The sequence below is a fragment of the Poecilia formosa genome, unplaced genomic scaffold (genome assembly GCF_000485575.1).
Source record: "Poecilia formosa unplaced genomic scaffold, Poecilia_formosa-5.1.2 Scaffold119, whole genome shotgun sequence".
Classification (NCBI taxonomy): Eukaryota; Metazoa; Chordata; class Actinopteri; order Cyprinodontiformes; family Poeciliidae; genus Poecilia; species Poecilia formosa.
The window spans coordinates 761,000-778,365 of record NW_006800058.1 but is presented as its reverse complement, the minus strand read 5'-3'; the positions used below and the strand labels follow the sequence as shown (position 1 = coordinate 778,365).

The 17,366-nt window shown below is 39.6% G+C and overlaps 1 protein-coding gene across 1 annotated transcript in view; it reads left to right on the top strand.

Annotated features, from left to right (window-relative positions):
• The first annotated feature begins 5,227 nt into the window (after nt 1–5,227).
• Nucleotides 5,228–17,366, top strand: part of LOC103143989 (neural-cadherin) — a 307,861-nt gene continuing 295,722 nt past the window's right edge. Inside the window, exons 1-2 of the mRNA XM_016675675.1 lie at nt 5,228–5,239; nt 5,419–6,586. Coding sequence (XP_016531161.1) covers nt 5,228–5,239; nt 5,419–6,586 — 1,180 coding nt within the window. The remainder of the gene's footprint in view (nt 5,240–5,418; nt 6,587–17,366) is intronic.

Genomic DNA, 17,366 nt, shown 5'->3' with positions numbered 1-17,366 from the left:
CAGACTCTGCCAATTTTTTTGTCCTTTTTTTATTGCATTAAAAGGTGCAAATAAACATGGAACCCCAATTCTTTTTAAATAAACATTTAATGGCCTAAAATCCAAAAACAAATTACTCCTTTATGAATTCTTGATCTTTTGTAGCAAAGTATGCATCTGCAGCTCATGTTATGATATTCTCTCATCAAAAACATACACAAAGCAACTCCCCCTGCTTCTCTCCCTCTCAGCTCCTTCAGACTAGCCAGCAGCCATTAGAGCAATGCTGGTAAAAGCGTTGCTAAAGCGTTAATTGAGGAGCAACATTGTGATGAGCAGGAGTTCTTAAAGAGACAGAGCCCCAATTTCAAAGCTAAAGTACAAAGTCAAATTTCTTTTAAGTAATATTTGATATATGTAGCATGTCTATAATAACTGAAGTTGATATAGTTACTTGGTTGTGCTATAGAACGGCATTTTATTCCTGGAAAATATATAATACTGCCCCTTTAAAGATGGATAGGTTCCATGTGCTGGTATGAGGAGGCAGCATCTGACTGATCAATTTTTACTTTGTATTTGAAGACATTACAACGACCAAGAAGACCTATGCATCTCTTTTTCCAAGTCTAAATTTTGGTGAATTATTTTTTAATTTCACCTACTTATTTGAGACATCAGTGGGTTAATTTATTTAGTTTTCAAATAAAAGTTGCTTTTTGCAATGAATTCTCACTTCTCACACTGAAAAACTGCAGCCTTTTGGAAAATGATAATCTTGAAGTCACAAGATTGCTTTACTTTACAGGTGCAAAAATGAATGAATGCAGAGACGTAAAATTACTTAGTGCTGTCCTTTGAAAAAGTGATGTCCTGTGTAAAACGAGCAAGAAACATAGGCAGGCTAAGTTCACCTTCGCAGCAGCAGCCTTTGAGCAAGCACAACTTTCCTCAGACATTTGTCCCTCGTGGCCCCCTTAAGTCATTGATAACTGCGATAGTGGCAAAGACTTGTGGCTCTGGCTCTGGCTGTGGCTGTGGCTGAGGCTGAGACGACAAGTGTCACCGAGACGTGGAGCTCTGAGAGGAGTGTGACTCAAGCTGTCTGGTGGAATATGTTAATAGGACCACGGCTTGGAGTGTGACTGGATGTGTGGCTGTGACAGTGCCAATTAGCACAAAGGCTGGAGATGTCTGTATGTAATGTACAAGAACTCCAACAGTACCCGGCATTTCTCCTGTAACAACAAGAGTCACTATTTTGGGTTTTTGCCATGATGTCTTGTTTTTAGACAAACATATTTTTTATGTTCTGACAAATCTTCTCTGCTGGAAAAAGCGATATCTCACTTACACTCTCTGGCCTCACACCAGCATAGCGAATGCTTGGGAAAACTCCACTTTAATTGCAAGTCTGATACTATGTTATTTATTTGGAAGATGACTTTATTGTTTGAATATTCAAGTTTCCATTGACTTCCTCACTTGAAAACGAGACTTTTTCTTTTTTTCCAGAGATGTGACGGGCTGAAGAGCTGTCTGTGGTACTGACGGGCCCAACGCTTTCATATGAATAACCAAGCAGTTGTGGCAGATGCTTCATGCATATGAACTTTCATTTCAAATCCAACAAAGAAGAATGTGAAGATACAAAGGGATCAGAGGAGGACATGTTTCAGTGTAACGCTCACTGGGGGGAGGATTCCTCGACAGCTGACCAAATCAGTCTTTATCTGCTTCATGCAGTAAGAATATCACATTTGAGTAATGATTTTTTTTTCTTTTTTTGTCTGTTAGGAAATGAAAATTTAACACAAAGGAAATAATAATTTTCAAAAAGCATTTCATTTCTAAAAGTACTGCGCCAAAGGGTTTGTAGAGAATCTATTAAACAGATTAAAATCCTTTAGAGTTGTGAGTGCATGAAGCCAAATAGAAACACATACATTTTATTAATGACAAAATAGCAAATTCTAATTAAAATAAGCCCATGCACACAGTTTAATTGTTATCCGTCAAGCGAACAATGCAGACGGTGGAAAAGGCTTTTATGGGGTCCTGGATAATTGCTAATTAGTGGGAATATGACTTTATTGTGGTCAGCAAGGCCGTTCTTTTCGTCAGGATGTAATGTGCTTTCATAGAAGAAGAACACATTTGATTCTAGAACTCACAGGTGAATCGAAGGGATGCACCGGTTTGAAAATTTGGTTTAATTCCAACATTTCATATTGACATCGTTGTTATTGCTGATAGGTGACGTTATTAATATTTCCTTACCATTTTGGCATCGTGAGAAAAAGACCACGCAGCTGACAACGCTCCGCCGCTTAAATTAAACATCCCACAATCCCACGCTGCATCAGTCACATGACCAAACAAATACATGACCAGCCCCTCCCCCTCCTGAATCACATACACAAAAAGCAAAAAGATGGAGAGTTTGGCCGATTTTACTTTCATTATTAGTGATGCAGGTACCGTGAACCCACACAACGCAGTCAAAGTGTGTGCACTAATACTACGGTTTTGCATTCTCCTTCTTCTTCTTTTTCTTCTTCTTTTTTTATTTTTTTTATTATTTAATTATTTAACATCAAACAACAAATTATAAGATTGCCTGATAAATAGAATAGAAATTACCTTTTTTGTCCCACAGTTCAATTCAGTAAATTTCTACAGCGCCAATTCAAAACGAATGTTGGCACTTTACAAAAAAGAAAAAATCATTTCAGTTGAATCATATTTAAATTCCAATTGATCCTCGTTATCAAACAGTGCAGTGTGCTGAATTATTATTCAAAATAGATTTAAAAGTTTCTGAGGAAACCCAGCAGATGTGGAGAAAGTATCATTTCTGTCTAAAAGTGATGTCATGTGCCGTTTCCTGATTGATTAGATTTCATGTTTGGTCAGCAGTGTCAATATTCTAATTCTGTTTCCAGCCAATTCTCTGTCTCTATTAATAATGCCTTCCAGCAAAAATTGCAAGGTGGCATTTTCTCTGATTCCTTTTGTAAAGAAAGGTCAAGAAGACGAAAAAAAAAATCTTAAAATCTTTTGTTTTAACACATGGTGAAAATTTGGGCACACAGCACTTCCAGTGGTCTTAATCACTCGGAACCAAAGGAATTTATTGGTTCAGTTTTATCAGCATGTACTTATTTGTTGGCCTCTGGGCCATTTAATCTGATCACTTAACAAAAGATCAGCCTCCTAAATTCTGCAATAATTTAAAGACAAATTTATTTCCCTTTTAACGTAAACAGTGTAGCTTGTATCTTAAAGGATATTTGACATGTAAACAGTACCAAGCAACAAGCTAAATCTAAAATTAAAGAGCTCCAGAAAACTGCAGAAAAACAAAGTTGTCCTTGTGCAACTGTAAGTTTTATTATTACAACACGATGATGTTGATAACATTTCATCACTAGAAAAATCCAATCCCAACAAACAGAGAAAAAAGCTCTCCAGGACAATGTCCAAAAACAAGAAATCGAACAAGGAGAATAATTACTTCTTTACGCAGGTTAGTTTGGAAAGCTTTCATTTGTGCAAAAGTAATGAATATGGGAGAATATTTCAGAATAGACAGATTTTGCGTCTCTAATATAATAGCTTTGCTAGATCAAGGTTTCTATTGACTAATTGTGATCAATCGATTATTGAAATAACTGTCAGCTAATTCAACAATTCATTATTCATTAAGTAGAGTATTCAGATTTTAAAAAGACCATTTGCTGAAAGAACAGCAGGACATTCAGAGCAGTAATGAAGGTAAAACTGTATAAAAATGTTTCTGTTTTGTATTTAAAATAAAAAAAACAACAAACTTTCTTTTTCTGTAAGTTTGTGCTACCCAAAACTTCAGGTGAAGTTTCATCTTCACTTGATTCAAATTCTGTAAAAAAAAACAAAAAAAAAAAACATCATATTAAGCACGTTTTGGGATCCAATTAATAATTGGTTATTAGACACAGATCAGTCCTACACTGTGTTGATGTTCAATCCAACAGAAAGGCCTGAGCTTTTCACATGCTGAGGTTGGATGGATTGCGTCCTTTTATATAAATGATTAAGGATTATAATGCTTTCATAGCATTTTAGGCAATAAAATGTTTCTTTTCTGTTTTTACAAAAAAAAATTGAATTATTTGGTCATTTGCATTTATTTATTGTATTTCTAATATTGTACTAAGTTTAAGTGGTGAAATGATAAAACCTTCAGAATGCGCCAATGTTTGATTAAACATTTAATCGTCAGAATAATCGATTTATAAAATAATCGTTAGCTGAAGCCGTTATGTTAATTTTTTTTTCGTGCTATTAGAAACCATTTCAACACGTTTTGCATGACTTTTGTGAACTCCTCTTAACTTTGTGATTTGTAATGTCACTGTGAGCCAGAGGGGGAACCCCTACCTGCAAAACAAACAAAAAAAAAAGTTCCAGGAGTGCTGATCTTAAACTTCGAAAACTGCACAGGTTGCAATAAGCAGAAGTTTAAATAAGCACAAAAGCACACAGAAGAGCTGCGCCTGTGAGGAGCTGACCGCTCTGCACGCCTTGTATCCACAAATAGTCTCAGATTTATTAGTTAGACGCGCACACCGAGTTGGCTCCGGTATTAAACTCGGTGACAAAGAAGCAATATGAGAAGGAAATACATACAAGAAAATAATAGATCTGGAATATTAAATTCAAAACTTCCTCACACACCCCGAGAAGACCAAACGCTGCCAAACATCAGCGACTTAGAAACGCGTCCAAACCGGATTCACCGAACCCTCTTTTTCCCGAATCTGTGAGCCCGTTTATTCCCTTCGCCCTCAGAAGGCGTTTCGAGATGATTGATTTTTACATTATTTTAATCCAGAGGGCTGACGGGTTATTGGAAAGAGGAGTGATGGATCTAGATGCGCAAGACTGGGCATTGATCACCGGGAGAGGGGAGGTCGGCTCGTTTTCTCCGGGATCCTTCTAAGACGCCAATAAACGCGCGTCAGCGGCGCACGCGCACGCTTCTCTGCACGTGAAAGCGAGATTTTTTTTTTCTTGATAGTTTCCCCCTGCGTATCTCGCTCTAACTGATTAACCGACCGTGCGTAACGCAAACGGTTCCGTGCCAGGTCCTCACGATATGAGAACGAATAAATGGAATGCTGCGACTTATAAAAAAATTATCTATTTAGAAGGTGAACGTGGAGCTGGGTATTCGCACATTATGCCTTCTGCCTGTATGAGATAGATGGGTCGCAAAGTAAGTGAACGGAGGTAAGCGCGCACTCGTGTTGTAAGAAGCGTTTTTTTTTTCCCTGGAACGCGCACAGACAGACAGCGCTGCTGGTGAGGCAGCAGACTGAGGAAAGCAGGAGAGAAGGACGCACAACTCAAACGCGCATCTCTCACTTCCAGCTGGAGCATGCTTCCGGGGGATAGCGCTCCAGTCTAGTCAAAGTTTTTGGATCACAGCAGGACGGAGGGAACCTCCACATCCCCCCAAGGGATCTGGGAAGCAAGCATGGACGTCGGAGAGGCACCAGTGCTTTGAGCGGAGCGGAGCCAAAGAGACATCCAGACATGATTTGGGTCACGTTTTTACCCTTCTTGATGCCTTGCGTGGCCGCGAACAGGACGTCGGACCCTGTGCCGTTCTTTCACGGGCATGTGTTCGAGAACTCGTCTCCCGGCTCGCGGGTCAACGGGCTCAGCGTCCCGCTGAAGCGACTCAACTCGCGCCGGCTGTGCGGCACCGCGCAGCCCGGCTCGGCGGCAGCGCACTATAAACTTCTGGGAGACGGGAGCGAGGACTTCCGCGTCTTTGCGCACCACAAACGAGGGCATGTTCTGCTGAAGACGACCCAGACTCTGGACCGAGAGGAGCGGGCTGAGTACGCCCTGAGTTTGGGTCTGTGCTACGGACAGTGCGCGGCAGGGGAGGACGCGTCCGAACTAGTGGCGTCCATCAAGGTGGATGTCCTGGACACCAACGACCACCAGCCTGTTTTCCCCAGCGCCAACATGAAGCTGGATCTGGACGATGCCACTGCCCTGCGCGCGGCGATTTGCTCACTGAGCGCGCGGGACGGAGACAGCGGCAAGAACGCGGAGCTCATCTACTTCGCCGAGCCCAAAAACGGAAGTTTCTACGCGGTGCCCAAAACGGGGGATATCCTCCTGGTCGACTCCATCCTCGGTCTGGAGGAGCCCATCAAGTTTCAAGTGTTTGCGCGGGACCGCGGCTGGCCACCCCGCACGAGTCAAGGTGTCTCCGTGGAAATAAACCCGCGGCAATGCCCAGCCGCGCGCTCCGCGACCCCCCGACCGCGGCAGCAAGTTGAAGCACAAGCGCGGAAGTCCCGATCGGTCACGGAGGAGGAAATGCCGGTTCTCATCAGCGTGTCCGAGGACGCGGGGATCGGTTCTGTCGTGGTGAACCTGAACCCGGTGAGGTTCCAGTCGGCCGCCTTCGAGCTGGTGGAGCCGGAGCTGGAGAGCTCCCCGGTCAGCGTGAGCCGGGACGGCGGGGATGTAGTCATCATGCGGAGACTGGACCGGGAGACCGAACCTCTGGTGGAGATCACCGTCAGGGTGCAGGACAAGAGAGGTGAGCAGAGCCGCTCACACACGTGTGTCTGTGTATGTGTGTGTGTGTGTGTGTGTGTATGTGTGTGAGAGAGAGAGAGAGGCAGCGTGGCGGTTTGCAGTGCGCTTTTCTGGAGTGGAAAATTGTGCAATAAAAAGGATTTACAAATCATTTTAAAATAAACTCTATAACTAGAGTTTTATACATTTAAAGTGCTTGGCTTTTACTTGCTTTTTTATTTTTTTCCCCAAAACGCGCAAATATGCGCAGCGAGAGCTGTGTTTTACATGGCATGTAAAAAAAAATAATCTAAATTGTCATACGTGTTACTGTTAATATGTTATTAACAATGTATTAATAAATGTATAGCTGATTATCTGCGTGATTAGTGGCTTGAACTAAAACCATTCTGAACAACCAAAGGAAAATACACTGAATTTTAAACCTTATTTTTACTGAAAATTCTTATCATCTCAGCTTATGCAGACATTGTGGTGGGTTTCGTTGTCTTGACGCATGGCTGGCCCAAGTTATAAGCGAGCTCTGTGAATTCCTATGCGATATGTTCACAAATACATCAACTGCACACATTAAAGAAAAGTTTTATTGTTTTAAAGTCATACTAAATGTCGTTCCACAGAGCTATTTTAGAATACCTGCTACCTGCGTCTACGTAGCTGAAGCTCCCATCAGCACTGCATCAAATCAATGTTGAGTATTTCTTCTTGTTGATATAACTGTTGTGATGGTGGTGGAAAAGAACTGAATTCCACTCCAGTTTAGTTTAAATAGGTGACAAGAGATAGAGTTTATAAAGAGGTTTGAAAAACCTGGGTTTTATTTTAATAGTCCACTTCCGGTTATTTGCAAGGAAATTTGCATATTACCTAAATATTTAGCTCCGAGCTAAATGTGTAGCTTCAATGCAATATTTGGTTTGTTAATAAAATATTCAGTCTCAAATAAATAGCTTCAGATTTAGCATGCCAATTAAATGTATGGTTGCAGTTAAGTATTTAGCTTGCAAACCAAATATTTAGCTTGAAAATATTCTTGCTGAATAAACATTTCATTTGAAACTCACATTTATAAATGTATGAAAAACATACAAATCAAAGTGAAAATTTGACTTTGAAAAATGAATTCCCATTTTTTCTCTTTTATGACAGGAGATATATACCCCAAATTACTGTTGTTACATTTTGACTTTGTAACTTTACAAATGGACCCCATAAGAGCAAACACTTCCCCCCTGTTTTAATTTCAATCTCTGTATATGTGAAGCATATGGAAGTCAATATTTTAGTCAGTGATGCTGTGGTGAATGGTGGGCTGAAATAGGAGAACCCAAATAAAATTCTGCTTAAGATCCCTTATAACCTGCAGGTCAGTGTTTGTTGCGTTTGTAAATGTGACTAATGAGGAAACTGGTTAGTGGACAGTCAACAAACTGAGGTCTGAATCATGGAGATTTTAAAAAAAAGTGTGTAAGGTTTACTGCTAAGAGCCACACATTCCAGCTTGTTGTGGGTTAAGCGGTGTCAGAGTGTCCCAAAGCGGTCGCAGTAGAGGTTAAAGTGAGTGACATTCATCAACGCCGGCGATAATGATTCATACGCCTGGATAAATTAGGGCAGAGGGAATGTGCCTGCTGCTGCTGCTGCTGCTGCTGCTGCTGCTGCTGCTGCTGCTTCTGCTGCTGACAGAGGCAACAGATGCTGGGATGTCAGGGGAGACGCACGGCGTGCAACGGCCACCACAGCAACAGCTTCATTATCACCTGCACATCCGCAGCGAGAGCAAACACACGGTGCGACCTACCAGTCGCTTCGGGAATCGCTTCAGTACAGAAGCTTAAAGTTTTAATGTAGCATCGTCGGAGTCGTGAAAACGTATCGTGACCGTTTCTCTGTTTGCTGCAGTTACCTGAGACTTCCCTTGTTCCAGTTAGCAGCCCTCGCCTAGAGTCACACAATCAATGCAAACTATTGGATTTGGTAATGTGGGTTATCCCGGAGCAGGAGAGCTGATCCTGCATCTGGGACAGGGCCGGCCCAACAGGATGGATTGTCTGAATCACTTGAATGAACTTCGCTGTATAGATCCAGTACGGCCCGCTGAGACCCAGACCAGAACTAGGGCTGGTTTGTTGCTTTTAATTATAAGAAGACACTCAGTCGAGAGTTTTGACATCTGTTTTTACAAGGACGTATTGTTATGGGCCGGTAGCCAGACTTTTTGTAATTATAACAAGTGCTCCAAAATCTACCAAATGATGGAATATGTTGTAGCTGATGTGTGTGTGTGTGTGTTTTTCTTTAAATAAACTCTGCATTTTATCAAAAGTCACTCTTTTTCTGTCAATAATAATAATAAAAATTACTCTAAAATACTAACAAGTTGTTTTATGTTTCCCTAATAATTTACTGAAATCCAATCCAATTTGAGTTTGATAGGGTTTACACCTAACTCTATGGAAACCATAAGATATCAGGCTTTTCCTACTTAATACTCTTGACTTGTATATTGAGTCAAAATAGACATTTGTTGGTAGCAAAACCACACTGAGTAGTTTACTGAAATGCTAGGCTAGTCCAAAGCTACTGTCTTTCCCCTCTGTTTTCATAGAACTCGTTGTTAACCCTCCTGCAGTCTTTAGAGATGAGGTCATTTAAACTCCACGAGTTTTTTACTCTGTGCGTGGTCCAGCGGGGTCATGATGATCCTGTGTGTGGTTTTCCGAGGTATTTTTTGTGTGTCGTTTCGGAAACTGACGGTCTGACGGGACAATTTCCCACTTCCTCACTGTCTGACCATGACCATGGCAACCAGCTCCTTTCAGTGTGGGCCTGTGTTTCTGAAGGAAAGAACAGCGGACTGTTCCTCCAAGGTCAAAAGTTTCCCTTTGACCTTTCAAAGGGCTGTACTGCAGTACTTAATCAATCTTAATCAGCTCTCCCCTTCATCATCCGATGCATTGAAATCAGCTCTTATTGACAGAGCCGTATCACTCTGCCTTCACAAGGAGGCATTCTCCTCCCCTTATGGACACCAGGCCAGAGTCAAACTATTTGCACACAGCTCAGTGCAGTGTGTTGTGTGATTGGTCATAAGTTTGTGTAATGCAGAAATGCGTTTGGACAGCAGTGTTCGTATTTCACTTTTACTGATGCACTTCCACTCCATGGGTTTCGTATTGGCAGGCAACATAAAAACTTTTGAGGAACGTTTATCAGAAGCGGTGAGAAATTGCATATGTTTGTACGATTCTTCATAAAATACGTACAGTGATCAAAAGGCTAAAAACTCCTGAATGGAAGCTACAAAGTCGTTTATGGAGGTCAGGCTGACAGATGCTTACCTGAGTCCTAAGAGGAATTTAGGGCTTTTTGAATTAAGGGACAAAACTGGGGTTCCAGGAAAAAAACAAAAAACAAACACATGATGAAAACTTGCAAGGAGATTTGAAATTGCAACCTTTGCCTAGTAAGATGTGTTTCCATTGGCCCTGTAATTGTTTGACATTTTATGAATACATTTGCTCAATGGATGCAAACAATTTTAAAAAAACTTGTTTTCTGATAAAAATATTTTGGCTCTAGATGAGGTGGGTTTCTTGCCCTTATTAAAATTGGTTTATTTCACAAAACGGCAGGGGAAACACTTTTTTGGTTTGATCACACAAGTCACAGGATCAACAACCAAATGCTGCCGCTGGAGCAAACCACGAAGAAGAAGTCGATGAGAAGTAGTTTGAGGAATATGACGCAGCATGTTTTCTAATGACATCACACAAACAAGTCTGATTTTAATTCCATTTCTTCTTTAATGGAAACACTGCAATTGTGAACATTTTTTTGTGACATTAGCAGAATATCGATAGAGATCAAAGATTCACACACATTTGTAATGGAAACGCAGCTACAGAAACTCTACTTACCACTTCAATAATGTGCAACCACAAAGTCTTTGTCCCTACATTTTGCTTCACCAACATTCTACTCACCTGTCTTGTTTCTGTTCTAAATGCAGTTATTGTCTGAGTCGTGTTTCAGATTTCAATGTAAACACCCAGACATGAGCCTGAATTATGAAGATGTTAAACCCAGTGTGTTTAGAGCAAGGAAAGTTTGTCCTGATGATGCACTGCTGTTTGTATCTTTGTATAAATGAGACACACCATGACGTGTGAAATGGCTTCGTGACTTTCACCATTACACACACGTCACATATTGTTCTTATCTGTCTAAATCCTCTTCTGACCGGCGCTCATCTCATTCGGTTCATTCGGGTCACTCATTCAATCTTTGCTGTGTCCCGCCTTGCTCCTGTATTTGAATTTTGATGTGTTTTCCACAAGATGCAGGTCAATACAGACTTTTGCGAGGAGGATCAGTGAAAATGTAGCCTGAACAGCTTTTAAAAGAGCCGAAAAGCCTAACCGTTTAGGAGTTTGATGTGTCGGGTGGGGCAGAGGAATGGAATGTGTTTCTGCGACCTCACTTCCCCCCCCAAGTTTCATGCTAAATGACTGCAAGTTTTCATTTTCAGACTTAAAAGGTGGGGGAGGGGGGCCAGATCAGGCTGAGATTGGTGTCTCAGGCGCTAGGAACGGAGCATCCGTTGGGTTGTTGACGGCTCACTAGAGAAGTCTCTTAATCCACGTGGAGTGGAGAGTCCTGCCGGAGCCTTGACCTCCCTCCATCTGCTCCCATTATCCCTGTAATCCCATCTCATTCTCTCCGTCTGTCTCTCTGTCACACTTTCTCCCTTCGCTCGCTTACTGTCTCTTTTTTTTTTCATTTTTATTTTTGCTCCCACTTTAGGGATTTTGATACGAGTGGAAGCACAATTGAAGAGTGTAGCAGGGAACGCTTCCGATCTGATTCTTGGAGGGATAAAGGTGTGTGTGTGTGTTTCAGACTGGATGTGTGTGATCTGTCAGGATCTTAGATAACTTCCTCCTCTCTGAGTTTGTTGCCTGTTTGTGTTGAAGCTGTCCTATATAAGTCAGGTTATTGTTAACCAAACATCACGGCTCTCGCTCACTCTGGCTTCTCTTTGCTGTGTGTTCACACGGGCCTGGCGCGGTTAAGATTAGGATAAATCTCCTGGGGACCGAATGGAAGTCGTTGCCACGGCAAAAGCGAGCTTTCCACAGTTCTAACAGGGATTGTTTTTAATGCACAGCTGTTCTATCTTTAAGACAGAATAATAACACTATCTGCTCTTTCATTTCTTCAGCACAGACCCGAGTGTGTTTATGCACACAGGATTTGGTTTGATATCTCCAGTTGTTTAATGCCGTGCCAGCCGCAGTAAGAGCATCAAGCGAGTGCCCCATTAATTTCCCCCAAAGCTTGTTCCTCCCCCTTTAAAACAGCCAAGATGAGGCTGTTCTTTGACCGAAGTAACTCCTGCTGGTGTGGTGATTAAGGAAATGAGTCATTTGGTTAATTAGTTGAGTGATTAATTTATTAGGTTACAGGAGGATCTTTTTATTCCCCCCTCTCGTCTTTCAAGTTTTTGAGGAAGAGGAGTGACTTGCAGAAGGTTTTTTTTTTCTCCTGTGTAATCTCTTAATTTCTTCTTCTGTCTCAATTAAGCTATGACCATCTGTCATCTTCACATTATCCAGCCAGCCCTGCATCAAGTAGATAAAAGTTTAATATTGTAGACCTTTTAGCTAATGATTATAATGCACTTCCTTTGTTGTAAGCACTGTTCTGGCATCGGCTGTTCTGGACTGAAGGCCTGCATTTTTAGTCAAAAGTCGACACACCCCATTAATATGTCAGAGTTTTGTGATGTGAATTTCAAAACCGCTGCAGCAACCTCAGCCACTAAGCTAAGCTAAAAAAAAAAAAAAAAAAAAAAAAAAAACATTGATTTTCCGGTGGAAAACTCTTCTGTGTTGGTTTTGGCATATGACTGGACTCAATAAAATCCTTTCCTCATCCTCTTTCAAGCAGAGATTTTCAGTCAAAGCTCTCTGGTATTTCATGTTCTGTTCATGAATTCATCCTCCTTCAAAGAAAGTTGAGTTCCATCTAAAGAAAATGAACAACCAGTTCAGTTCAGTTCAGTTCAGTTTTACTTCACTTAGGTAAATTATCAGCATTATGCACTCAACCACAATGGTGACAATCGGTATTTGATACACCTCTTAAGTTTTTTTTTTTCAGTTTCCCTTTTTAAAAAGAATGAAGAGGTCATTTATCCTGAACTGGGGCAGCTGGGACCTAAAAACAGAACTTTCTATAGTAAAACCTGCATTTACATCATCATTAATGCAAATCTGTAATGCCAAGAAAAGTTGAGATTGACCAGATTAAGTAGATTCGATATCATGTATGAACTCAATGGAGTGCGCATTTCTGTAACTTGTCCACATAATATAAAATAATTTTTTAAATATTGATTGCTTCACATTTGTAACCCCGACATTTGAACAGGTGTGTATCCTCTTAAGTAAAGGAAAGAGAGGCACTGACTCAGGATGAGAGGTTTTTCAGTCAGGTGTTCTGGAAGCCTGCTTGTGGTTTAGCAGCAACATGCTCAGGTTTACTGATTGACTACTGGATGAAAAAAAAATACTACAGAAATAGTCTTCATGTCCAGATTATTGTATAACTATTTACAAGGTTGTAACTGACCAGGCATGTTGAAAACATGTAAGCTTGGATCATTTGTGTGTGACTGGATTGAATTAACATTTTAGTAAGGTGCCCTGAGATGATGTGTTGTGTTTTGGTGCTATGTAAATATATAATTAATGTGCTGACTGTTACTCAGCCACTCCATTAAGATCTGCAAGGACTCTCTTTTCTGTAAACTCATTTCTAAAATCAGACTTGTGAAGGGATTAGTTTCAGAAATTCAAATTCCAGGGTGATTCCATATTTCCTCTCCTCATAACCAGATGGGGTGTAAATGCTCTACAACAGTCATTTCTTATTATCTTTCTTTCTCTGAGTGGTCAACTGCTAAATAAATCATTGCTTTTGTATGTACTTTTCTTTTCTTCAATACAAGTGACTGAACATTCTCAGAGCGTTAGATAATCCATATTTTTTTTGGTCCAGTTTTCTGATTTATGTTTTCTAAGAGAAGAAAAAAAAGCAGAAAGCTGCACCGAGGCTAGTGAAGTGTGACAGGAACAGTGATGTTGGCAATCTTTTCACACCAGATGAAGATGTTTCCGGGAGTTTTCAGTACTACATTTTTATGGGTAATAAATTGTCCCAGAAATTATTGCAGTAAGTGATAATTGTGAAACATTGTGAACTAACAGGATAAAGACACAAGGACACCCTTTAAAAGATCAATAAACTAGTTTCTAAAGAACATACACATCTGGAAGTGGAAAAAAATATAAATGAACAAAACAACTAAACAAACCAAAAACAAATCAAATTTATTACATACCTGCCCTACAAAATATATTAATTAACTCAGACAGAGAAAACAGACAATAAACTAGTTAGGACTTTGGTTCAAAAAAAAAAAAGAGGAAGTGTAAACGTAGTACTGAGTGCTGGGTGTCAATACTCGCAGCATTTTTCGAAATGCTGGTTTTTCATTGCCGTTGAAGGAAGCATCTCTTTAGTGATTAATCAAACTGTCTTTGTGCTCACCATTTTGCACTGGCAGTTATTGTATCTTGTTGATTAAACACTCCAGTGAGTTTGGACTGATGGAGACAACCCATTGATTGTATTTACTTTTTTGATGATAACTGAACAGCAAAAGATGCTTATTAAGATTTTTTTTTTTTTTTACAGAATGTCATCCAAGTGAAGCTAAAAATAACATATTTACAGACAAAGAAAGTTTTTCACAAAAATGCATGTTTTTTGTACCATTTTGGGCATAAAAAACGTAATCCAATGAAGCAGGTTTCCCAGCTATGAAAATAAAAGTAATAATGACAGATCAGCTCTTCACCGTGTTGATGTTCAGTCCGGCAGAATGACCTGAGCTTTTCACATGTTGATGTTAAATGTATTTTTTAAAGGTGATAAAGGTGCATCCTTTATCACAAGTTATCATGGGTACAGTAGATGAATGCTATGTTATTGAATTTTAGGCAATAAATGATTCCTTTTGTAATTAATCTTTATGTATATTTTATATTGTATAAGATTAGTTAAATTGATTAAGCAAAAACCTGAAGAATGTACCATTTTTAAATCGGATTAATCAATGAATTTGTTTTTCAAACTTTATTTATAGAATTTTAATTTGAACACACACAACACACACTGACACAGACCACAGCACGACCATCACAAGCAAAAAGAAAAAGCAAAAAAAAAAAAGGTACATAAAGCAATAAATGAAAACACATTAAAATGTTGAACAACAGATGTTTAAAGTGCAATTATGGCTAGAATGAAATATGGATAACTCATAAATCATGTCTTACAAGAACAAAAGCATAATGATGAAAGATGGAAAAGTATATGAACCAAAAAAGAACAAAATAAATACTCTAGGTATAAACAGTTGTTATATGCATATTGTTATGCATTTAATAAATAAAATTTAACTAACTACATTTTCATAACTAAAATTTTATCATCTGCATAAATTGTAATTGTGATCTAAAAATATACAATGATCGGTTTTAAAATGTTCTTCAACTGAATAAAAGCCATTTCTTCTTTTATTGTTTTTTTAATCTGTCAGAAATGGGAGCCACTCAGACCAGTCTGTCGTGTGAATCGAGTCTGGAAGCTCCGGATTTGGATAGATGAAGAGAAACAGCTGCTTTTAATCAAGACAACAGTTTGTTGTGTAACACTTTTTATCTCTTTCTATCTATAGCCGCTGAACTAAACTCAGAAACTAAGTGTCTCCTAACGCAACAAACTAAGATGTGTCCTTGGTGTTTTCTGTCTGGGAACTGCAAGGTGACACACACACACGCACACACACAAATACACACTGTGGGCTGAGAAGCACCTTGCTTTGCAGGTGACCAAACTACTGTACAGCATCATGACAGATGGCAGTGAGAGCAGACTGACATCTGCACATGTTGCTGTGTCTTTTGTGTGAGTTGAGGCGGTCCTGTTCTTTCAGAAGAGCATTAGTGGCTCATACTGTACCCATGTATGCATTCTCACTGCTTATTAACCTGCATCAACACAAAGAAGCTGCATGTATTTTTGGCTCTGGCACAGAATCCAGTGTTTTATCCACAGGAGCTGTGGTTTTATCAAGGACTTTCACTCCGACTACACTGCAGCTCACAGCAGTCTGTCGTTTACTCTGTAAATGTTGTTCTTTCCCTTTTTTGTTTTGTGTTTACTGTGTGCCAAATGATTGTTGTTTTTGTTGAATCACAGTTCTGTTTTCTTTTTATCGGGTTTCTTATTAGTAGTTTTCCACCAAAATTGGAAATCTCCTCTTCACATTCCCTGCATATTCCTAAAATCACATGCAGGAGGTAGATATACTCACTTGTTAACGCAGAAAGAAAACAATCTGTTGCTTACTCCTCGTCTTTTAGCACTTTGCAGAAATTCCTATTCTCGGCATGACATGCTCTTAAATGTGCTATGGAATTGCTTGTTTCTCTCTGATTGAAGGGCTGGCAGAAAATTTAACATATAAATTACTAACAAAACACATGGGAGAACGTCATTAAATGTGGCATTCCATTTTGTACCCGGGAGACAGAATTTCCTATTGGGAAAGATCCAACTTGGAGAAGAATTCACAGTTGTTCAAAACTAATATGGCCGCCTTCCATCTAAAACATGGAGATTAATGGAGTAATAAACTGCTAACCTCACAGAGATGAACATATGCCACTATGACTCATTTATACGCATTCTGGATGAACTGCGTGGATCACAATGGAATAACTTTGCTCATCAGTGGTAGGAGTTATAAAAAATTATGTCTAAGTTAGGTAATTACATATTAATAGTCTATACTTAAATTTGAAAAACAAAACAAAAAAAATCAACGGTTATCAACGGTTTCAAGCCCAACCCAGTAGGTCCAGGCTGGTGTTTCCTGGTTTCTTTGCTCTTCCACTGGGAATTTATTTTCAATATAAATACATATAAAGGCAGTCTGTATAGAGTTAAAAAATATGAAGACACCATCCTAACATAAACTCTGTGTAAACTGCCAATTTTCCAATCACCATAAAAATATTGAACTTTTTTAAGAATCTTGCTTTAAAAGATTCTCTTTTTTTAACATAATTCTGATGACTGTGAGGAATTTAAGTTGCCATGTGGCTGCATCCTCATTACTTATGTCATGGCAAAAATCAAAGTTGAAGAGATGAAACGAATCAAAACCCTGTCCTGGACACTGAAGCATGAAATAAACTGAAAAGGGCAGTTAGAACTGTTGAACTTTATTGTTTCTGTGTACTTTATAAAGCTGAAGAGTTAGACTGACGTGTGCAGTAAATGAAGCTGAAGCTCAAATACGGAGAGAAGCATGAAGACTAAATGGGAAGCGCCAGGGAGAGCCTCGGTGATCTGAAGAGTTGAAGTGCCGGCAGGACGAACTTGCTTTGGTCAAGTGAAGTTATAGATATTTATCTAAAAGTGATGGCACCGTGCTATAACACACGCTTCATCTTTTTTTGTTGTTATTAATCATTATCAGTTCTTATTGTAGTGTCATTTCCTGTTCCCCCTCTGTCTGCCTGGATTTATAAAACAAACACGCAGAAATGATTTGTAAAAAGATTTGTCACTCCCTCCATCTGTCTTTGTCAAAAACTCTGCAAGTGTTTAGCTTTGTTTCTCCTTCACTAACGAAGCTATTT